General features: G+C 34.0%; 1 protein-coding gene across 1 annotated transcript in view; it reads left to right on the forward strand.

Annotated features, from left to right (window-relative positions):
- The window catches only part of LOC135928972 (uncharacterized), a 35,805-nt gene extending 10,801 nt beyond the window's left edge, over positions 1-25,004 (forward strand). Inside the window, exons 2-28 of the mRNA XM_065465439.1 lie at positions 1,364-1,438; positions 6,252-6,315; positions 8,256-8,393; positions 8,913-9,003; positions 9,140-9,297; positions 9,420-9,552; positions 10,033-10,101; positions 10,276-10,382; positions 11,142-11,174; positions 11,838-12,009; positions 12,451-12,889; positions 12,980-13,337; positions 13,527-13,670; positions 14,385-14,447; positions 14,560-14,653; positions 14,786-14,895; positions 15,003-15,252; positions 15,850-16,107; positions 17,279-17,478; positions 18,069-18,981; positions 19,144-19,463; positions 20,191-20,320; positions 20,812-21,011; positions 21,576-21,628; positions 22,442-22,758; positions 23,501-24,733; positions 24,825-25,004. Coding sequence (XP_065321511.1) covers positions 1,364-1,438; positions 6,252-6,315; positions 8,256-8,393; positions 8,913-9,003; positions 9,140-9,297; positions 9,420-9,552; positions 10,033-10,101; positions 10,276-10,382; positions 11,142-11,174; positions 11,838-12,009; positions 12,451-12,889; positions 12,980-13,337; positions 13,527-13,670; positions 14,385-14,447; positions 14,560-14,653; positions 14,786-14,895; positions 15,003-15,252; positions 15,850-16,107; positions 17,279-17,478; positions 18,069-18,981; positions 19,144-19,463; positions 20,191-20,320; positions 20,812-21,011; positions 21,576-21,628; positions 22,442-22,758; positions 23,501-24,733; positions 24,825-24,877 — 6,175 coding nt within the window. The 3' untranslated portion in view covers positions 24,878-25,004. The remainder of the gene's footprint in view (positions 1-1,363; positions 1,439-6,251; positions 6,316-8,255; positions 8,394-8,912; positions 9,004-9,139; positions 9,298-9,419; positions 9,553-10,032; positions 10,102-10,275; positions 10,383-11,141; positions 11,175-11,837; positions 12,010-12,450; positions 12,890-12,979; positions 13,338-13,526; positions 13,671-14,384; positions 14,448-14,559; positions 14,654-14,785; positions 14,896-15,002; positions 15,253-15,849; positions 16,108-17,278; positions 17,479-18,068; positions 18,982-19,143; positions 19,464-20,190; positions 20,321-20,811; positions 21,012-21,575; positions 21,629-22,441; positions 22,759-23,500; positions 24,734-24,824) is intronic.
- The last annotated feature ends 54 nt before the right edge of the window (positions 25,005-25,058 follow it).

Consider the following 25,058-nt stretch of genomic DNA (forward strand, 5'->3'; position numbering starts at 1 on the left):
CGCAACACCGGACTAAACGGATACCAATTTATATGCAAACCGAAACCGGGACATTTATTTTTGCACTCAATAAAACTTGATAGAGCAGTGCTTACGTGTATCCATTTTTTATAACGTTTTGGAGATGGTTGACCTCATTTTTTTTTGTACAGGACACTTTTAGGCTTAATAAACATACAGAGCCGATATCCATTCAGTAAGTCATGATGGTACCTCCTAATCATTTTCTAAGGAGCTCTGAAAACGTTTTTGGCCAAAATCTTTATTCACTTATAATACGGAAAATTTGTTTTTATAAAAATCTCTTTTAAAAGTGGAAAAGAAGTAGCAATCATGCAAAATTTAACTCCCAAAATTGAAATAGTTAAACTGAACTCTTATGACAGAAATGAATGAGTGATAAGCTTAGGATGGAAAATCCTATAAGGTTTGGTAAATAGGAGATTTTACGATTTCTAGCTGCAGTGATCTTTTATGACATATTTATAATGGTATAAAAATGCACTGAACGGGAAATGAATGGTTAAAAAACAGATGTTCGAATGAATGGCGTGACTGGATCATTAAGATTTAGTTTCAATGGACACGTGACATTTAAAAATACCTTAAAATTATAAATTTATGACCTCGAAAAGATTCTACGTTTTGTTTTAAAATTAAAAATGATAATTATGAAATAATACGTTTGCACTTGGGTCAGCTGATATCTCGAGATTTTACTTTGTCTTCGTGGCAGTCCCTTAATTTGTTTTTATTTATTTGGATTGCTGCCATCCATTCGCGCCGCCGGTTTGAGTGGTAAACGGAAATGGAATACGATTTTAAAACAAAATTATTTTAAAAAAGGGTCCGATTCCTAAATTTTTAAAAGCGCCTAATTCTCGGTCTATCCTACTCGGGTTTTGGAAGCGGACCCGAGGACCGGTCTAATTAAAATCTAGATATTCGATATTGAATCGGTTTATTCCGATGTTTAATAAATTTGTCAAAAAACGGGTAAAACTATAGGTGCGCCGTTTCTCCGCTGTTACGGGTGAACCGCGAACTCGCACTTTATTTTAAAATTGCGTTATTTAGCGTTCATAAAATGAGGTTAGGGTTATTCGTTTATTTTCGAGCGTCAAATTGGAACGGAAAGTCAAATTTATCGAAAAGTTCTAACCATCGCAACTTAACCGGAAATAGCATATTTCCAATTTTTAAATCGACTGTAAACAAAGAAAAATGGTAGATGTTTGTTATCCGGAAACAAAAATTTTACGATTTATTTTCAAGGGGTCGCGTCAAATTTCGCGACGCATTTAAGGATCCGCCTCTACGCATATATTAATCATTTATATCTATGTATTTACATTCGTTACAGGTGGGTTTGTAAAGAGTATTCCGTACTCAAGTCCATCATAGACATCAAAGTCATTCGACAAGTTGACAGGTCCAGGTAAAAAGAAAAATATTTTTTTATACAAATTTTAATATATTTATATACGAATCCCTTTTTTTTAAAAAAAAAAAATGATTACGTCATCTTTCTTTAATCCCATCTCGTTCCATTCTTCTTCCAAATGATCCCCCCCCCCTCCGACTTGCTTCATGTCAACAACTTTATTTGCAATCTAAAATTAAAGGGCGTTGATAAATGTTATAATATACCAAATGTTGAGTATTTAATTCCAGTTTTTGAAGGATGTTTTTTATGTACTCTTCCCTAGATCCCATTCCAATCTCTCCTTCCGGCTTGCTCCATGTCAACAACTCGTAATTAATTATATTTTTTTAAAATTTATTGTTTAAACCGATTTTTTTTGTAATCTAAAATTTAAAAGGCGCTAATAAATGGTTATAAATAACCAAATTATTTTAGTATTTAAAAAAAATGATAGGATTTTTTTCAGTAGTTTTCGAAAACGATATTTTTTTTTATGTACTCTTTCCTAGATTCCGTTCCGTTCCTCTTCCCAAATGATAGCTCCCCCCCTCTCTACCTCCCACGCTTCATGCCGACAACTTTATTTTGTAATCTAAAATGTAAAGGCGCTAATAAGTGGTTATAATAACACCAAATTAAGTATTTAAAAAAAATGATAGGATTTTTTTCAGTAGTTTTCGAAAACGATATTTTTTTTTATGTACTCTTTCCTAGATTCCGTTCCGTTCCTCTTCCCAAATGATAGCTCCCCCCCTCTCTACCTCCCACGCTTCATGCCGACAACTTTATTTTGTAATCTAAAATGTAAAGGCGCTAATAAGTGGTTATAATAACACCAAATTAAGTATTTAAAAAAAATGATAGGATTTTTTTTTCAGTTATCGAACCGCGATTACTTATTTATTGCGTGGTTTTTTTTGTTATAATCATCCTTTATAAAATTCATTTTTTACGCCTCGATAAACTTTTTAAATAACTTTTCGTAAATGAAATTGTTATTTTGTATTTATACGTATAATTTATTTTTATTTTTTTTACTACTAACTACTTACTTACTACACATTAGATATCGCGAGAAGAAAAATCAATAAATCGATAATAATTTTATTTTCTCTCTTTTAGGGTAGGTATTCTTCATTCATTCATTCATTCATTAAAATTTAAAAAAAATAGGAATATTGTGAGGACATTTAGTTTTTAAACCGTGATTAAGGATTTTACAAGCCTAGTTTTTATTTTATTTTTTTTTGCACATCCGAACCCGGCGGCCCGTATTTTAAAACCGGTTTTTTAGACTTGACTCGGGCTCGGCTCCGGTTTTCATTTTATTCGTGATACCGGGTTGGGCTTTATTAAAAAAATTATTTAGTCATCTAACCCCTGCCGATGTTTAATCTTAAAAAAAAATTCACGAGTCCGTAACAAGTTTCAAAAAATTGTCCCAAAAACCGATAACCAAAATTTTGATTGGTTAGAAATTTTTTGTGGCCAAACCAATGACGTATAATAATACCTACACAGACTGCATTCATAATAAAGCGTCTTTGAATGCAAATCAGCTGGACCCGCCATTTTGGTAACCCATATGGTAATTGTTCTCGTGTTAAAAACTACTACCAAATCGATAACTTTGCTTCCTCATTATCTCGATGATCAGGCAATCCTTTAATAAAGGTTTGCGTCAGGTCTAGGAATAAATTGACCTCTCGTTTAAAATTTTTAACGATGATATGGGTAACCAAAATGGCGTCACCAGCTGTTTTCATTGATGTGCACTTTTTAATGAATGCATCGTCATTCCAGGTATTATATATCATTGGGCCAAGCCCTTTAAATTTTTTTCCCAAAAACTAGGCTCGCTATTAAATGTAATCTTAGTTACCGGGGTCCCAATGGGCCTTGGGGCATGATGGTCTGATTTAAACTCCGAATGCTATTTTGTCGAGATGGATGGGTCATATAGATATTATTTTTGCGTTTATATAGTAGTAACCCAGCGATAAAAATATTTTTGCTAAGCTAAATTTTCTGATTTAAGACATCGAAAGATTGGTATACATTTTACTCTGTTATGATGTTGGCATATTAAATCCGATGTTACAGAAAATCCTTAAATTTCAATATCCACGTTTTACAGATCTGATAAACATTGTACGATGTCGTAGAATTGGTATCAAAATATCTGAAATACTCCTTAGGTTTAGCAGAAATAAATGTCTAACTAAGCATTGTGATGGCGTAGTAAAATTTGCATCCAAAGTACCTGAAGCACCTTGTAAGATTTAGAAATTTTTGATGAAGTAATGTCGCGAATATCGTGTAAAATGGTGCTTTTCAAATATATTAAGCTAAGAGCACCTCCTAGAAATACTGAGTTTCATTATTATCAGAAAGCTTGGTTATTTCATAAAGCTATTACTACCCGCCCGAATATTTTCACCTTCAAACCCGATCCGATATTTGTTGGCGGCTCAGCCCGAATTCTTATTAATTGATATTTAAGTCTGACCCGGGTTTATTTGAATAAACGGGCCGGGCTTTAGTTCGGAACCGCTGATATCTAGGGTGTTGGGAATATTATTTCTGACCTACTCTTAACTATGATTTTCGTGGCTCCCTGATTGGCCTAATGTTATTTTAGGGGTTAAGTTAAAAGGATTCACTCTAACTGGGAATGAGAATGCAAGTATCCGGCAAAATTTGTTTCCCACTCTTAAACTGGAGTTGGATTTAAGATATGGATTGAATATATTTTAGAGACAGGGCGCTGCCTCTCCAAATTATTTATAAACAAGTAACGGTAATTTTATCGCGCTAAATTTTTCCGAAGTTTTAGGATATAATATAAATGAGGCAACATCGCGTGATTGATAGGGCGGGAACTAAGTTAACAGAGTTAAATTATTTTTTTAACCCCCCTTTTTTTCGAAAATTTTGACGCGATTCATAATTTATCTTCAACATTTTATTTTATAATCTAAGAAGCACGATAAATTTTTCCGGAACTGCTCAGCTCTAACCAAGGCACAAAGAATTCGATGCTAATATCATTTCTAGAGAATCGGAAAAACCTGACCGCGCCTCTAACGGAGATCCTCTCCGACTTTCTGGTCGGGTCGGGGCTACCCTTTATTTTTAAAATTCTCGTAATTTTAAGTAAGTTTGTTTTCCCGATCGTTTTATATAAGATTACTTCTAGGAAAAACATTAATTTTTTTTTTGTCCAACGTTCCTTGGAAAAGAAGAAAAATCTTACTCTGTAATATTTTTATTCTTTTTCCCGGATCGTCAGACTCGCGGGTTTTTTTTCTTCGTAGAATAAGAGTTGGGATCTGACTTGAATCTTTTGAAAATACTCGTATTATAGTGTTTTGGATTTTTATTTATCCAATATAATCGGACCGGTAAAACATATGTTCTATGCCAGCTTCGTCCAGTGTTCCCCCTCCCCCATTTCTTTTGTAGTTCCGTTTGCTATTTTTCCAGATGCACGATATTTATATTCCAAGGGAAAAAAAGTTAATTCCATTTACCACAGACTTTCTTTCTTTTAGAACCTTTGCTTTACTTCTCTACTACATAATCTAAAATGCGTAATATTTGCTTATCACGCTTAACACGTGATACGTGAAGCGCGTAATGGTTGTGGTAGCTGCTTTTATCACGCTTAACACGTGATACGCGAAGCGCGTAATGGTTGTGGTAGCTGCCATTACATACAGGATTTCTCCGAATCCAAAACTAAACCCGTTTATATTTATTTATCGTTATCCTCTAAAAAAAGAGATCGATAAAATCTTATCGACGATATAATTTTAAAATTTTATGAATCGAACGTGACCAATCAATTCTTGTTTTAGCCATCAAGGAATGAGGGATAGTCAACCACGGAATCATTTTTTTTATAACCCGAGTCCGACCTTGGGTAGGGTTCTTGAATTCTTGCCCAACCGGTTTTTGAAAAATGACACTAACCGGGGGCTTCGGAAACTTGTTGGGGGGGGGGGGGTTCTACAGTTAGCATAATAATATGTATGGAGGAATTGGCTTCCATCTTTACTTGAAAGCCGCCACCGAGCCTAAGAATCTCGGCTTTCCTGCCGAAAATAAGGGGGAAATGGGGTTTACTTATTCTAGGTCTTCCTAACACGAAGACTAACAAGCAAATCATATGTTTAGTGAACAAATATCAAGTTTTTAGATAAGATTTACAATTATATTTTTTTATAATTACGAATTTTTGAATGCCATATTATTATTATTTTTTCTCTATTTGTTTTTTGTACAATAAAAAAATTGTAATATAAATAATTCATAACGTGGAAAAGATTGACGCTACGCTATTCATATTTGTAAAAAATCTTGATAAATTTTTGCGGGAATATTAAACAAATATATAACATGATATTAAAATAAAAATAATAGATATTCAAAAAATAAGAAATATTATATTTCTCCTCCATTACTTACTTATTTATCGATTTTCGATTTCCCGGGGAAACTTAGTTTTTTTTATTTATATTGATTTTGTTTCATTCTTTCACTCCTACTCTTCCCTTCCTCCCCCCTCTCTCCATTCCATTCCTTGGAGCGGAATGGAGAGAGAACGATTACGGATAGACGAAATAATAGGGATTCGTTAAATTTCGGGGGGGGGGGGTAGTATTGCCAGAAGGTCTCGTTATTCGCCATAAACATGAGTTCGGATCGTTTAACGTCCGAGTCTAGACGATAGAGACTAGTTAAAGCCCTACCCGACCCGCGAGGTCGGTTAATTATAAGCTACCCGAGTATTTTTATTCATACCCATTTTTTATATAAATAGTTACGATGATATGCAAGCTCTTTGCGCCAGGTTCAACCACGTCATAGATACGTTTCTGTCCATGGTAAATTATTTATTTATTTATTTTTATTTTCTTGTTTAGCATTTGCTAAAAATCTCCGATTCCCCCTTGGAGACTTTAAGTCCTCGATCATTTTTTTTTCTGGCGAATTGGCAAAAAAAAGAGGCATTCGTCATCCCCGTAAAACATTTTTTTTTTCCCTCATCTCATTCCCTCTATTCCATTTTCGAAATTGTATCGATTTTCGATAAAAGAAAATTTAAAAAAAAAATCCAATATCCGCATCCGTCATTATCCAAAAATCGTAAGCGCAATATAAAACGATAAAAATAAGAGAACTGCACTATAAAACAACGCTACGCACTCCTTAAGGCTACGCGAAATAATCTCATTTTTTTTTTCTTGAATTAAAGTTTATATTAAAAAAAAAATAAAAATAGCGCGAAACTTAGAAAATGTATTGATTTTTTGATAATTTTTTTTTTTTAAAAAAATATCGATTTTCGAGCACCCCCCTCATTATTCTTTTCTTTCTTTCGTCAAACGTCTTTGCAATCTTCTAGATTCTTCTTTCCATTCATTTCCTTTTTGTTTTGGCCTGCTTTTAAATTTTATATTGTTGGCCCAATGTTATTGCATTCACATGGCATTCACGCATGATACATCCACCACGAAAACGAGAACACTTCACTAGTATTTTATGGTTAACGGATGGATGGATGAATGGCTTGTATAAATATTTATATTGCCACTTATTTTTTTGTTCTCTTTATACTACAATATCGAAAATATTACATATTTATTATAATACTATTTATTTTATTTTTTTTTTACTTTGCATGCTTGAACGAATGCCGTATAATAAAAAAATAATACAAAAATAACGAGGCTTTGTTAAAGCTACTTTTAGAAGTAGCTAATAATAGCTACGGCTACTTCCATAAAAAGTATCTTTTCTCAAAAATGGCGCGCTTATCGCTATTAAATTTTGAAAAATGTATACTCTTAAAAATTAGCTCCAAATTTAAAATATCGCGTTTATGTATTGTTTTTTTAAATCGTAAAATTAAATTTTTTATTTCATTTCTTTCTTTAATTTTTACAATAAATATCCTCTGACAGGAGAACTGGATGGGAGTAGGGGGGGGGGGGGTATTACATGTTATGATAAGTCATTTTAGCAAGGGGGGAGGGCGAATCTTTAGATAGTGTGAGATATCGAGGCCCAAGATGACGCGAACAGATGTGATAGCGACGGATATGAGAAGCGTGATCCTTACAAATATTGATTCTCAGGACCGTCAAGAATGTAAAATAAAAATCGGGGGGGGGGGGGGGGAATGGCCTATCTGGGTAAACCGGAAATCGCCATAAGGCGGAGAAGAAGAAGAGATCCGATTTGCATGATCTCTTTATCATCCTCATCGGAATATCTTCAAAAAAAAACAGAAGATTTTCTAGCTTTGTTAGGCTTCCCTGAGTATGAAGATTACTATATATGTAATTGATGAACTAATCTACGGAACGGCTAAGTTTATCCCCGATTTATTAATGAGTCATGAATGAATGGAAGGATGGAAGAAATGTTAATATTATAAATAAAACAATAAAAAAAAATTAGATATATATATTCATCATTTTTTTTTAAAAATATTAAATTAAAATATTATTTTTTTCAAGATTGCTAAAAAGCGCGCCACTTTTATTGGCCACTTTAAATACTCTAAAATACGACTATCTTCCAAGTGGCCATTAAAATTCTTACTATTCCACCATTCGTCTATGTTTGGCCAAAACGTTCCCCCTTTAAAAGTGACCGGTTTGATTAAGATATAAGTCAAATTACCAGAAATCGGAACTGGGCCCCTGTGATTTATTTTGGACCCTAACTAGAACCCGGACTGGATAAAATGTTGGGTTTTTTTTAAATCAACCAACCGGACCTTAAAAACCCGAAACTTTTTTATTTACCATCTATTCAGTCGAAAGGAACGTCCATGGTGTGCGGCAATCCCATCGCCTCCTCCGAGCTCCTCAAATGGATAATGGATTTCGTCTACATGAGGGCTATATCGCAACCCCTGCTTCTCAATAGATGCAAGCCCAACTCGTTGCCAGAGGTAATTTTTTTTTTCTCTTGGGAGTGATTCTTGGAACTTCGCCAACTCATTCGCTATCGGCTGTACATTTTTCGAACGAGAGAGAAATGGTAAGGCCTCGAACAACGAAATGCGAAGAGTTTTGAGGTTTTTCTTGCCAACCGCTAACTTGCCCCAGTGGTTAATCTTACATTTATCTTTGGCGATCCTTACAAGTAGGAATGGGCGCACCGATAATATAATATCGGGTCGGTCTTGTCGATCAATTTCAGCCAGGACCGGCTTAGACCGCTCGATAATTTGTCAAGTTAGCTAGCAAAGTAACTAGATTTCCATTCATTTTTTTAAGCCATATGATAAAAGCCGACAACTTCTTTATTAAAAACTATTCTTTCGGCCGCTAGCGGTCAACATCGACCCTAACAATGTCGGTCTCTAAGAGGCTACCCTAGTTGAGGAGAAATGGGTCCGGGTTTAAAGGGCCCAGATAAATTTATTTCTTCTAAATATTTCTTCTAAATATTTCTTCTCAATATCAAGACTTACGGGGAAACGAGTTACGAACAAGTCAAGAAGATTCTACAGAAGCTGAACATTCAACCCGACGATACCTTCATCGACCTGGGAAGCGGTACGACTTAAAAAATAGTTATAACTTGTTTTACCCCCTAATTCCATCTTTAAAGCTTGCCTTATTATTGTGTGCCATTTAACCCCACGTGAACAAAGCATAATTTATCAAATATTAAAATGTGTATCTAATCAAGGCATCGGTCACATAGTGCTGCAGGTGGCGGCCTCTACCCAATGCAGGTCATGTGTTGGGATCGAGAAGGAATCTACCAGGGCCCATTACGCCATTCAAATGGACAAGCAATTCGGCGTCGTCATGAAATGGTTCGGGAAAAAGTTTCATCATTACCAGGTTTACTTTACTTGATTTAAGGAAAATCTTAAAAAGTCGGACATTTACATTTAATTGTCTCGTGGAATATATTGATTTCCGGTTAAAATTATTTATTTTTTTTCTTCTTGTTTACAATTCAGCTGATTAACGGCGACTTTTTAGATGCCGAGCACATTGATCTCATCTACCAATCTACCATCATTTTTGTCAATAATTTCGCCTTTCGGGAAGTCAATCACAAGCTCAAAGGTCTTTTCGGCAATCTGGATAATAGTAATACTAATTATACCATTTTTTTTTTAAAATTATCATTTTTAGCTCTTCACTTACTTGTGCCACTGAATCAAACTCTTATCCTTTCGAACTCGACGGACAGACGTTTTAGGTTGGGTCAGGGTTGGACTTTTATTTTTGAAATCTCCTTCAGGCTAGATGGACTGGATTCTGACGAGATGTTGAATTATTTTGTTTTCCTAATGCCCCTTAAAAATATTCTTTTAGAAAAACACCAATTCTCAAAAAAATAATCTCAATCCCATTAATTTCAAATGGAGTTCGTGGTTTTTGGATCTTATTTTAGGTCAGATCGGATCTATTACTTTCTAAATTAAGAGTTGGGACCTGACTCGAATCTTTCAACTAATAGATCCAATGAGCTAAAAACGAACACGTAGCGTATTCAATATAAACGTTTTTTGGTGACTAATGTAGTTAACTAACATTGTTTTCCCGATTTATTTATTATTACCGCAGACACTCGAATCGTCTCCACGTACCCTTTCAGGACGGAATATTTCAAGATATCGGACAGGAACCTAGACGGTAAGCGGATTTTTCTTAGATTTAGAATGTTTTTTAGAAAGAAATTTATGCCACGTCAGCTGTTCTTAAAACATTTTTATACAATTGAGTTAGAAGAGTTTTCGTAGAGAATGAAATACAATGAAAGGAAACTGGATTTTTATATGATAAAAAAAAAATAATCATCCATCACAGATCCGGCCGCCATAATGCGGGTATCGAAATACATGAGCGATGACGGAGCGTTTTCCTGGACACAAAGCCCAGTTCCTTACTACATTCATATCATAGACAGGAGCTTGGTTTCACTATTATTTATATATGTTTTTTTTAATATATTGGTTTTATTAGGTTAATTATTTATTATCTCATGAATCCACTTGGAATGTATACTCGAATATGATCGATCTTTATTATATCCTCATTTCCTTGGGTGCCAAATATGATTTTTTTTTTGTTCAAAAATTTAACTTAAAATATAGCCTAGGAGAACAACCTAAGACGAAGTTATGCGCGTTAATTTTATTACATTAAACATCTGTTTCCCTGTTGTGAATTTATCAGAGACCTGCAGAGGTACCATTTTTTCGGCTCGGCCCAGCCCGGCCCGGATAAATTTAAAAAAATTAAAATAAGAGGCGGGTTTGCAGGTCTCTGACAAATAAACCATTGATAGCAGTTGAAACGACTAGAAATCAGTCTTATCATCTCTTACCAATATTTAAAATTTTCCGATTTATAATAATTTTAATAAATCGTCATTTTTAATATGTTAGTTTAAATTTTAATGTTAATAAACAATATCTGAATTATTTTAATTTAGATATATAAAATGTTTTTTTTTTATATTTGAATTCAAAAAGCTAATTATTAAATACGAAGAAGAAAATCAAATAATTTTTATTTTAAAAAAAAGATAGAAAAAAATTTAAAAAATCGCCATTGTAATAAATTTGATTTTAATCTCGCTAAAAACTAAACCGAATTATTTCCCCGATATTATTAATATCTATATTTCAAATTCAATAATTTCATTTATTTAACAAAATATTGTTATATAGCTCCAAGAATACTTTGACATCAAAAACATCAACGTAAGTACTTATATAGATATTGATATATATACACACACACACTGATACCAATTTATAATATTTTTACCCCCCCCCCCTTATTCTCGTTTTGCTTATTTACTCGCCTTACTCTCTACCTCGAATTACCGAGGTTGCTGGGGTAAAATGGAACATCCTTATTTTTTAGTACGTTCGTTAAACTTTCAAGTGGAGTTTGACCGATGATCACTCATTTTAAGTAAGTAATTACCAGACACAAATGGGGTAGGTGAGGCTGACCGATTCGATCCGTAATTTGGGTTGGTTATAATGTTTGGTAAAACACCAGAGGTCTTGTTTTATCGCTAAACCCTAACCCTAAGAAATGATACTTTCCTCAACCCTTGACCCTTGATAGGGGTCTTGTTTTATCGCTAACCCCAACCCTAAGAAATGACACTTTCCTCAACCATTAACCCTTGATAGGGGTCTTGTTTTATCGCTAACCCTTACCCTAACCTATATCGCTTTCGTTTCCAATCGTGAGGGTGAACGTTTTAGTTGAGATTTTTGAACAGATATGCTAATTTTGTGATCCGTTCATATTTTCCGAATCGATGGATCGATCCCGATTTTCCTACTTGTACATATTTTTATTATTTAAAAAAATATTTCGCCCCCCTTCCATCCGATTACCCTCGCCAGGAAACCAAAAAAACTCACCATCACCACAAACATCACAAAAAGCATAAGCCCACTACTCTAGTGAACGGACTTCAATCTTCTCTCCATAACGAGAACTCCTCATCCCAGACGGGATTGGACACCCTTGATTCCATTTCGGAAACCTCTAGCGTTAGCTCTTCCAATAAAACGAGTAACGCGCATGCTCAATTTCATACTATATTAATTTAAGTTCTTCTTTACGATTGGGTATTGGCGTCTACTCTAATTATACCTACAAAAATACGAGTCGAATATTTGCATTATTCTTCACTTCACATTTTTCTAATCGAATATTTCTATATTCGTAATCGTACGAATAATAAAAACGATATTCGATTTTATTCACCCAATATTTGATTCGTGTTGAATATTTGATTTCGATTAGAAAATTATATTGTTTAAAAATATTTTCAAAAATGGATTATTAAAATTTAGAAAGTGATTTAATAGAGATCGAATAAACGTAAGAATAAGTAAAAAGCTCCTCAAGGAACATGTGTTTAATAATTGAATAATTTTGAATACCTGCAAACTTGATCATTGCTTTCGTTACCTAAATAATTACCACTATAATTATGTTTTTATCACACAGATCGTTCCAACAGTTTAGATCCAAACTCAGTTGCTACATTAACATCCAGTTTTAAGCCACTGCTTGAAAAATCGCTCCGCCTATCTTCCGTCGACTCCCTCGAATCGATCCCCTCCCAACACAAAAACCCGGAGAAGGGCGTAAAAATTAACGGAAAGCGTATTCCAATGGCGTCACATGGTATAATGCCCAAAAATTTCGTCAAATCAGAAAAAATTGCCCAAAAATCCGAGGCCAAAAAGAACGAAAAAAGGGTATGCAAAAGATACAAATTGGTCGAGCCACCAGTCGGTGAGAGTGGTCGTAGCGATAGGAATAAAACCAGAAAAATGGCCAGAACTAGAAAAATAGGGAAGAATTCGGCTCAAAAAAGACCCACGGTATACAGCAGCGATTCATCCTGGGACAACTCTGACACGCTGGTTCAAGCAGACCCCAGGTTTCCCAAAATTTTTGATTTCACCTTTTTTTAAATTTAATTTTTTATGTGTGAAAGGATAATAACATTTATTTTCTCTATCTTCAACAGTGACTCTCTTTCTCACTCCTCACCCGTTTCCTTTATCGAAAGGGATTCCAACAGTAGGGACAGTTTACCGCTCTTCAATTCTCCCAAACCAACGCTCAATAGCTTTGATCCTTCTTACCGTAAGATTGATGTGGTTGCTTCCACCATTGCTACCACTCGCAATCCTAAAATCAAGGAAACGAGTGGCAGAACCAGTGAAAATAGGGAGGAGATGGAGATACAAGACATGGAGATCGAAGAAGAGTTCGAGCCCGTAACTCCAACTATTCCCACTGACGCTGTTGATATCGAAGATTTATCCGTTAACACACCGTTAAAAGTGGTCTCGGGCATGAATGGACTCGTAGACGTAGAAAAGGTTTTCAAACTGCTCATTTTTTATCTTAAAAAAGTAGTCTTCAGCAGTAAAGCTTATTGTGGTTATAACTGGACTTGTGGGAATAGCTTAGTAAAATAAACTTGGAGTTGGGGGGGGGGGGGAGGTAAGTAAAATTCTTGAATGGCATCCTAATTTAAACAAATTAAATGAACTATAAATAATATATAGATGCCACCTAAATCGACATGCTCCCCAACCACGCACCTGGCGTCGTCCATTCCATACTTTATAGAGGGAACCAAAGTCATCATCGAAAACGACGGCCCCTGCAAAGCCAAAATCAGCAAGGTCCACCTCAACCTTAAAATTAAGGTATAATATTTTAAAAGGGGGCAGTTACGGACCCATCAATCAAAATTTGTCATTATAAAAAGAATTATTTATATGCAAAAAAAATAATAACCAACTGTAAACTATGTTGAACAGAGCAAGAAAATGGATGTTCCGTTTTTCGTTAGCTAAGACTATTATTTGGTGCATTAAAAACTGTATTTTTCTATAATACCCTAAAGGTTAATCATTTAAAATAGTTAAAATATAGGCAATATTTCGTCGGTCTAGAATTGGAGTGCTCCCACTCGACATTTTCAAAATTTTTGAGTTGGAAGTGAATAACAACTTATTTTTATTCTCGATATATATATATATATATAAATATCAATTTTTTTGCCAAAGATATAGCCTTCTGACAAAATTGATCAATAAGGCTTTTCCTCTTATAAGATTTTAATGTTGATTTATCTCATTTTAAACATTTGCGCAAGTGGATCACTCCAATTCTAGGCCGACGATTTATGGCCGAACATGACTCGTTAAATTTATTTAAAATTCTCTTCTCGTTACAAATTTTTTGAAAATATTGGCCCAATCCAATATTTATATCGGCATGACTGGCCATAATTTAAAATAATGGTCTATGTTGTAATTGTACTGTATGGAAAAGGAACGGTGAAAATCGATATGTATAGTCTATGCCAGATAGATTTTTTTTGTTCTTCATTATTTGACTCGTTTTTTTAAAAATAGATTAGGCTGAAGGACAACAAATTCTTATCTCTCAATCAAGATCAGATCAACGGCCCACTAGAAGTAACATTTTTCTAATCTCGTTTTAATTTTGTTCAAAAAATTTATTTTTTTATCAACTCTCAATGACGCAAAAACTTAATTATGTATAAATTTTTTACTTTAATATTTCAAGATCGGAGGTTTGGTGGAAGTTATAAGAAACGATGACTTCTTTTCCCGGAAGGGAACGGTCGAAAAGATTTCCGATCACAGTGATTACACTATAGGTAGTTAGTTAGCCATAATCATCATTTTCATTCATTTCATTTCAATTCCACTTTTTTCTTATTTACATTTTATGAAAAAGCCTAATAATAAATAAAATGGTTTTTTTTTTGAATATTCTTACGCTCGTTTAGAATTGGCAGACGGGAGAGACAAGAAGGTGGTGAAGCGAAGCGCTATCAAGACCGTCGTTGAGATGGGCCTGAGAAATTATTCCAAACAAAACAGGAAGTACCCTGACACGGTAAAAAAAACGAAAGGCCACAATTTTAAAAATAAATAAAATGTGAAAAAAGAAATGTATGAAAATTAAGAATTGTTTATTTTTTTAAAAAACAAACATATCTCAAGAAAAAGGGCCCTTCGTCCCCTCTCCTTCCCTCCTTTCTATTTACCCGCGCAACCGAAGGCGTCACCGCTTTGCCCGATCCTGACGCAAGTCGAACTCACTCGATCTATCACCCAAATAATAATCACGTAACCGAAGACCATTTCTCCGATTTCGAGGCCACCACCGGTTCATTGTTGGAAGAAACTACAAACGCTACCACGCGCCAATCAAACACGGTCCTCGCCAAGAAAGGCAAGAAAAGGAAAGGAGGTAAAGAATTAAATCTAGAATATTCCATTCTATATATATATATGCTTGCCACTATTTGATTCCACCTTTATTTCCGTCTCTTGGCTGAAGCGACAGAGATGATTCGGAACTTTGGAATAATATCCTCTGTCCTACATCTGCATTAGAGCACGGGGTGACCTGACAAAAAGATTTTCTGGCTGGTCTGAATCGGAAAAATTTGTTGAAAAATATTTTTATCGGCTTTTTAAAAATTATATCTCTTTCCTTCATAGTTTATTCAGGACTGGGCAACCATTTATTTGTCAGACAGGTTCATGCCTCCTTACCTCGTTTATATATGCCACGAAAAAAAAAGATATTTCCTTTTTTCCTAAGACCATTTCTTCCACCTTAATTTTGCACTTTTCTTTAAAATCTAATTGTTCAATGGCATGTGAATTCTCTCCAATAATTAGTTATGTAGTGATTTAAAAAAAAGGAACATCAATTTATCTTTCGAATGAGATTTGTTGGAAGATAAATTTTGAAAACTGAGGAAATCTCAAATATACCTTACTTTCTTCAAATATTAATTCACACAAATTCCTTTAAACGTGATACAAAAACTTGTGCCAGACTTTCAATCCTCCCTAGATCTTCTCCACGAGCATACACTTAATTCCGTCAGACTCGAGGCATCGTCCTCTAATTCCACAAGGGACATTTGCGACAACATTATCAGCGATCACCAGAGCCAAAAAATCTGCCCTAAACCTGACAACGTTTGTCTCGTCCAACCAATTTCGGGAAACGTAGATGATGGTAGCGTGTTTAAGGTGGTTAAGCCAGCCGGAATGGATGGAGAACAGTTCAGGGTGATCAAAGAAGCAATGGGTTAGAGTTTATATAATTATATTATTACCAACTATCTTATTGCATTTTTTTTTTATAATTCGCTTATTAGATGAAATTGAGAAAGATAAATTATAAATATATTTTTAAGTGTTTCAAAATTTCGTTAAAATAATTTTTTGTCCCAATTTTGCATCCATAAAAGGGTACGTTTTTGCCAAGTAGTTAAAAAAGGCACATATGCCTATTTTATATTTACTATTTATTTTCACGTGAAACACTTTTCAGGACTCTATTTATCTCCTAAAAGACACGTGTTTTTGATTTAACCTTCACAATTAAATATATAGTAAATACGTTTTTATAAAATTTCGTCATATTTATTATTAATACTTAAGTAAAAAAAAATGAAAAAAAAGAGAAACGAATAGAAAATTTTTAGTATTTCAAAATACTATTTTTAAAGAAAAAAATATTCACATTTTGGGTTGTCTATAAAAGTCATATTATATATCTTTTAACGTTTCAGATTTGTGCCATATCTAATAGGGTAGGGCAGTATTTTTTTGATACCTTTATAAAAAAATTTACCATGTCTTCATCTTCTCGTCACATATTATTCTTTGATTTTCCAGCTTCTCACCTCAAAAAAAAGTTTTTCATTTGTAAGTTTTTATTCTTTATTTGATTATGTTTTATTTGTTTTTTTTGGAATTAATTTATTGTTATTAACAAAAGATGAAATGGGAGCTAATATTATATAATATTTTATTAGATATTAAATAAGCTTGATTTAAATGAAGGGCTTATTATATTAATAAAAGATTTATTTTTAAAAGAAATTTTTTTTGTATCTAAAAATGCTGCGTAAAATTTTAGATTCCCATAAATAAGACGTGAAGGGATTTTTGTCCTAAATAAAATGCCAGAATGTTGATGCGCATGCACATATTTGCAAAGACCAATCATATCTGTTTATATTGTTTTTATTTAGTCAAATGCATTTATTAGTGCATTTTTTTAGCGAGATTTCCAATTTATAAGAAAGGGGACTTATTACAAATACCTTCAAAAAAATCGCACTTGAACCATTTTTTAACAGAGCCCTTGTTCCTGAATTTGGTGAATGAAGACTCCCACACCACTAATAGGGCACATTGGTTGATTACTACTTTATAATATATACGATTAAATGATTTTTTTTAAATTGCAGAAACCTTGTTCCAAGATTGGTTCTCCCTCTACGGCACTTTGTCCCGCGCAATCAAAAACAACAACGATAGCGGACTCATGGAAAAATTTGCCGATCAAATCTCCTCCCAAACCGCCAAAAATCAGGGTCTCTACAACAAAATAGTCGGAGCGGAGCAGGCAAAAAGGGAAATGGTCGCTGAAATCAGCAAATTGCTTCAGGTTTGCTAACATTTATTTTACCATGTGATCAATCGATCCATCTATGGCATGGCCTATTTAAGATGGGATAGTTATGGGACCGAGAACCGCGTCAGCTGTGATATTTTTCCTTAATTTTATGATTTAAGCTGATTGTAATATCACGGTTATGTCAAAATTACTTAAGGTCTTGTAAACCTTATCATAGAAATATTATATGCTGTGTATTATCAAGAAGTAGAATCCCTCCAGTAAATAGTCAAATTTTAAGCGCGAATTAGGCTTGTGGTATTGGTTCATAAAATTTCTTAGAAAAATTAAAGTTACTTATAAAAAGATAATGACCAGACATTTCGGTTAGATAGTTATGAAGGTGCTATCATCACATAATGTAAGGCATAATTTTGGATATAATTTTTTTTGCTAATTTTTATTTAATAGGAGGGGAATAGAGGTAAAATTTTAGAAGAACCTGTTTAATATTACTAATATACCCTGTGATACGGTATGTGATGGTTTAGATTTTTTCAGTATCAAACACAGGCATTGAAAGTTTGTACGTATTTTTCTTCTTTCTTAAAAAAATAATAAATCAAATATTACTACCCTAGTTCAAGATGAACAAACTAGACTCATCCATAACGAAGCCCATGAATTTGTCACACTTTGCCAAAAACGTGGTGAATCTGCAGCACAATCTCAAATCATCCATAGTTCGAGCCGACACCGAAATCGATTACTTGACCACAAAAAATCGGGAGTTGAAGGATCGGATCGGCGAATTTTCTCGGCTCATGGCCCCCTTTTCATCTTCCTCTTCCACCTTCTGCAATTTACCCCTCACCGCTCTAGCCTCGTTTAATAGTTCCACTGCGAGTAGCTTCGTTCCTCAAAATGGTTCAAACGTATTCATCCCACCACCCCAGGCGCCACCTATGTTGAACCTCCTAACCAATTTTTCGACGCTCCTTCCACTTTCAGCCAATTCCCAATCGCCTTCGTTCACCAACAATGCCAACGTCATTTCTAATTCCAATGCGATGAAAGGGGCAGCGGCCAACATGTTACTCCTTAATTTCAACGGTTTAGATAATACCAACAATCTAAGTAACCTGAGTAACGCCTACTTGAACCCCCTATACCACCCGCTTAACCTCCTGAACCCGAATAACTCGGCCGGTCTTGATAAAATCAATGACAACAAAAAGACACTCTTGTTCACCAAACTCATGCAAGAGCTGGAACGTCAAAAACCCTCATTTCCGCTTCTCAATAATTCTAGCACTTCATCGTCCAGCGGAAATGTGATAGGAACCTTTCAAGGAAGTCTCCCTAATTTTTCTAACAATGGCAGCCTCTCGGATTTGGTCGACCAGGGTGCGTGCGCATCTTACGTGCGAAACGTGATAGCGAAAGCTATGATTGAGAGCCACTTGGCCAATTCCTTGCCCATGGCTAACGGCACCCTTAGATGTCAGGCTCAGAATGCCGAAAACTTAGTCATCAACCATAGCTCTCAAAATGGTAATTTTTAATCATTTTTTTTAAATATGATAAAGGTAATTCCATATCAAATCAACCAATCATTTGGCCGATTTTTTTTTTTTAGAAATTAATGAAACATGGTGTGTTGGTTATATACGTTTTGAAAGTTATGTAAATCAATTATTCCTTAACTATTTACAGCACTCGGCGACATCGATAAAGAAGTCAGCGTCAAAACGAATAACTGCGAGATTTCCGAGTCCACATCTCCTAATATTTCTAACAACCATAAAACCGCTCAAACATCTTGTCAGGAATCTTTCGAGCAGAACGATTCCAATTTGGCTGGAGCGAAAGTGAGCCTCAGTGTTAACAAATCCAGATCGACTACATGCCTATTTCCCAAGCAATTGCCGGCTACCCTGAAATTCAGCAATGGGCAAAATGGCTCCGGTAGTTATAATAGCAATAATCCCAACACTACATCTTCGAATTTTATCGACAATGGTACAGGAATTCAGGTTTTGCAAAATAAAATCTAAATAACTTTTTGATTCATTTTATGATACAAGAAAAATAAAGCGTGTTTTTTGTTTTTTTCAGGTATAATCATCATTTTCTCGTCTCTGTGTAAATAATTTAGTAAAGCAGAATACTCTTCAACTCGGAACATTGTTTAGTTGTTTATATTCCAAGGAAATTTTAAAGTATTGGTTTCTTGGGTGCTACTATGTAGCGAATTTCGGTGTTCAATGTTGTACTTCCAACATGAAGTATGAGATTGATTTAATTGAATATGACGATCGACAATCCGTGAGGGCTATTTTGTAGGTATACCTCATCCTTCCCATAGGTGAAATAAAATGAGAATTATTTGTTCAATATTATCAAGTAGTTTTAATTTTGATTGACGTTCGCCTGTTAGGGTTTCCCTGTCTCCCCTACTTGTTACAAGTATTCGCCGAAATACATTTGTGGCAGAATCAAATTTCCTTAAAAAAACGCGCTTAAATTTGTTATTTTAAGTTTGAACAGTAAAAAATAATTTGGAAAGCCGTTTTTAAATTTGAAAACGATACTTTTAGAGTTCCTTTTTAATTTATCGGAAATTTCACGTTGACGTTAACATATTTTTTTTAAGCGACATGTTCTCCCAAACATAGTTTCCTTTTCTGGATATTGATCAGATCCGGATGTTGGAAAAGGGACATTGTTACTAAAATGGGTTTTTAAAAATTTTTTTTTTAGCCAACGTTCAAATTAGCCGCTACTCCGATATCTTCGTCGCTCGTATCGGTATTGGAACCGGGCACTAGCGTAAACCTGAATGAGCACGAAATCGATAATTCGATATCCGATAACGGTACAGTGACTCAAGGTGCAATTCAATTTATTTTTATTTTTCATTATTAAAATAATTACAAATAAAAATGATTGGGTGACCAGCATGTTGTACTACTGTTATTCCATTGTCAAATGAGCGAGAACGAATAAGATTTTCGGCGAATCCTCTTAAAAAATTTGGTAAGCAAAGAAAGGTGGTTAATATAACTAAGAAATAGCCAAAATATTTAGCCTCCTAACATTTATATTTTTTAGAGATATCAGAGTTTAAGCCTTTCATCCAATTAAACATTTCCTAAGAAACTACATAATTGTAAATAATAAATTTAAATGTAAAAATTTATGTATAGTGACATTTTATTTTTAGATTAATTTGAGGCTAAAATTTTGGCGACAATTTTATTAACTTTTACCAAATTTTTGAAAAAATCGAAGGGGGTCGCCTGACTTGTCATGAATATGACCGTAAGTTAAATTGTTTATTAATAATATTTTTAATTTTATGGTCCCGTCCCCTTCTCTTAGTCCTTCAAATGCCGACTCAAGTGACCTCGGCTTCTCAAGAAGATGGCCTCGAGGGTACTATCAACACTTCCTCCTTTAAGCATAGCAATATGACTAATTCCTTCGACAGCGGGAAATCGGTTATTTCCTTTGCTTCCAAAACCTGCTTAGCTTTCACCTTGAAGTCCGAAGAAAGAATTGCGGTTATGGGAAGTTCTAAGGTAACTTTATATTTTTAAGAAGTTTGCCTTGTGAGTAATAGTCTCAATTTTATAGATGACTTTTAATTTCGATTCTATTTTTTTTACCTGAAATAAGGAAACACTTTTAATTTTTAAATATTTCCCAGTGTAGAATTTAGGGATCTAGATTTTATATATTTCTAAATATATATTTGAACTATATTTTATGGTAAATTGAAAAATAAGGTATCACTTAGTAAATTAGGCATATAGCGTTTTTCGCGAAATAAAGCCAAAAAGTTACCAAATAAATCTAATATAAGATGTTAATTAATTTTTTGAATAATAGATTGATATTGTCAATGTAAATTATTGCTCTTGGATTGATTTATCAGCTTTTGTTTTAAAAACCAAGAAAATATTGGCATTGTTCCAGCCCTGACAGTCTTTGCAATTCTACCTAATAACCAAAAATGGTCAATATTTTAAAAAAATTGGTCTACATATGATTTGAGTGGTTTTTGCTGCTTGCGGGGAATTGGAAATTAATTTGACATATAAAAAAAGAATTGATACCATCAATATTTTTTTTCTTCCATTTAGGACACCGTTATGGAAACCACATCTTCAGACATCTCATTAAACGAGGAAATGAGGTATGAATAATTTTGTTATTTCTGGAAACTTTAAAACTTAAGGTCCTTTTATAAAAACTTTTTATCAACAATGTATGCTCACAGCAAAAATAACATTGAACTTAACTATGAAAGTGCTGATTTTTGAATTAATATTGGCTCATAAAATGTTATTAACCGTTTTAATAGAGCTGCACCGATCCGTTCCAATATTTATCCTAAACAGCCTTTTATAATCATTTTATTTAATAAAGAGGATGGAATAATAAAAATCTGTTATATTATTTTTTTTTAAAACGTTTTTAACCAAAATATTCACTTATCCCCACTTTTGAAATTAATCCTGGTGCGACCTGACTAAACAGCTGTTTAGCTTAAAGTATCAAGATTGAGTCACACCGGGACAAAGCCTCGGAGCTTTTTTTTTAAAAATTATAATAAAAATATGTCTTACCTGAAAGTAAATTTTTAAAGTTTTGTATTTATAAGATGTAGAGTAAATAATGTCTTATTTTATTTTATAAACTTTCCTTCCTCCACAATTTCTTTATGAGTTATGAAGATTTATTACGGGAAAGGGAAAGTTGGTTCAAAAATGTAAATCGGTATCTAAATTTTCAAAGAATATCGTCCGATCCTATATTTTGTTTAAAAGTCCGATATCGGCGCCTATCCAATTACTGATTTTGGCATCCCCCTCCTTTAGACTCTGGCATATTTTCCATATCGGTGCAGCCCTATACCTAATAAATAAAACTTCGATTCTTTCCATCTCCAAAAGATTTCTAGAATTTTCATATATTATAAATTTGTTCTAATTTTTTTTTTGAAAAGTTACAAAACCTTCTTTAAGCAAATCACGCCACAACCCCTTATGGTAGGAGCAGGCGAAAAATTTTTCAAGCGAAGTAACAAGGAAAGTCGGCCAAGCCATAAGCTAAATCACCTGGTTTACGCTTCCTCGGGCACTCACTTCAAATCGCCTACTCCTACTCCAAACTTTAACTCCTCTAACGGGAATTTCACGCCTACTTCTATCGTCAATGGCATGGAAGAAGGGACTATTCCGGCTGATAAGTTGGATACCTTTTCGACCTCGCCACTCCCTCCTACTCTATGCATGCCCTCACAAATCGTTTCTACCACTCAATGTATTATATCAATTAACATGCATTTTACATTTACATTTTATATGTATGTTATAGTCAAATCATCTAATTTCGATTCGCATTGTCTGATTTAAATCTTAGTCGTGATTTACAAGTTCGTGATCAAATTATCTGATTTATAGTATAGGTATTCTACACATGGTGGAATATTAAAATTTAAATAATTTAATTTTTCTGAAATATATTCCAACATATATAGAATACCAATTATATCTTTATTTTAAATATCGTTTAACCTTTCTTATGACATAAAACGATATAAAAAATAACCATAATTATAACTTCAATATAACATTAGTTCTGATATTATATATTTATTATTTAATAAAATAAAAATGTAAAAGTTTAAATAAACATAACATTTCGTTTAAAATTCGTCTTAAACCATTTATGCAAAGTGTTAGAGCATTCCAATTATCTAACAACTATACTGACTAATATTTATATTTAATTTTTCACTAAATAGTGAACTGTAATATGTACATTATATATAAACTAGCCTCTGGATTATTTTAAAGCTATTATAAAAATTGATTAGATTTATATATGAGAATTAAAATTAACTAAATCGTTTGAAATTTGTCTTAAACCATTTATACGAAGTGTTAAAACATTTCAATAATCTAACAACTATACTGACTAATATTTATATTTAATTTTTCACTAAATAATTAATTGATTTTTAAGCTTATTTTTTTTTCTTTCAAAAATTATTAAAATATAGTCGATACTTCGGCCATGGAAATGGTGGCCTCTCTTGCCTTAGCTCACCTAAAACGCGCTTCTACCACAGACCCTCATTACCTGGAACTCCCCTCATCATTTTCATATACCCATGGCTACGATAAAGTGGGATTCAAAACGGATTCAAAAACCGAATCTGATACTGAAGAGCAATTATCGGAACCGTCGGTTATTGTTAAAAACCGGTCAGTCCGGTCTGTGGGCTCAGAACGGGACAAGCCTCTCAAGAAACGTAGCAACAACAATAACAATAGTGGAGACTGTTGCAATGAATCAAATTCGTCTAGCTTAGCGGCACCCCCCAGTGTCAGCCCGCCGCCCCCTCCTCTCACTTTACCCAATTCTTCGTTGAATATGAATGGCGCCTTGTTTTCTTCAAATAGTATCGTTATCAGTACTTGTAACACCAGTTCCTCCGTTACCTTATCTAAGAATACTACCAATACAACCATTCATGCCACGGAAAAAGAAAACAATGTTGATGCAGCCATCGAAAACGTCTTGAAACGAACGGCGAATGCTCCACCCCCTTCGAACAATACCCCAAGAATTTCTTGTCCATCGTCACTTACCAACGGTGGATACCCTTTAATAGGCATGCAGACCGATTACCACCATGGCCAAAATTTTTACAATGGGGTCTCTTTGCCTGGGGCAAATTATTATTCACTTCCCCACAATACTAATCATTCAATCAACACCGTCAACTATCACTTGAGCAACCATTTAAATCATCACAATATCGGAAACCCCAATTCATGCAACCCCTCCTCGAATAACCAGATTCGTTACCCAACCCGAAATATTCACCACGGCCCACCTCCTCCCTCCTTTTTAATGTACAAGCCTCCTTTGCCTCAAGCGATTTCTTCCGGCTCCGCCAACAGTAAATATCACTTACCCTATGCCGCCTCCGATAATGCTAATTTCCAAATGTACAATTATAACAACAGTAATAGTGGGAGTGTTCACCATTACCCCAATACCCTGGACTACAACAGTTTTACTAACCTGAATAACTTTAGCGGCTCTTTATCCAACAATAACCATTCTACGCCCAACAGTTCATTCATGTTTTTTCCGCCCTCCATGGTCTCCCCCGGAAATAACACAAAACCTGGAATAGTCCCGCCCTTTAATGGCGGATTAGAAGGAATCGTTCATAAGTATAAAACGCTGGAACCATTGCAATCACAGCATTCTCAAAATTTAAGTACAATTAATTAATCTTCAATATGAATTAGATCAAAAACTTGAAAATACATTGTAAAACATTAAAATATTCTATATTTTATTATAACAAGATGCCGTTTTAAATATAACTCCTCAGTTGATCCCATCGCATCACAAAAAATAATCTAGGAATTTCATCTTAAAACGATTTTTCCTCAAATAAATATATCATCATAACAATTGATCAGAGTTGGGTTATACGATTATTTTAATTACTTTTAAATATTGTGTTGGTGGTTTGTACATATTATATAATTTTTATATAGAATTAAATAAATTAATTATATAATCTAAAAAAGTTATTT

Source organism: Gordionus sp. m RMFG-2023, chromosome 4 (genome assembly GCF_954871325.1).
Source record: "Gordionus sp. m RMFG-2023 chromosome 4, tfGorSpeb1-WG-v2, whole genome shotgun sequence".
Classification (NCBI taxonomy): Eukaryota; Metazoa; Nematomorpha; class Gordioida; order Chordodea; family Parachordodidae; genus Gordionus; species Gordionus sp. m RMFG-2023.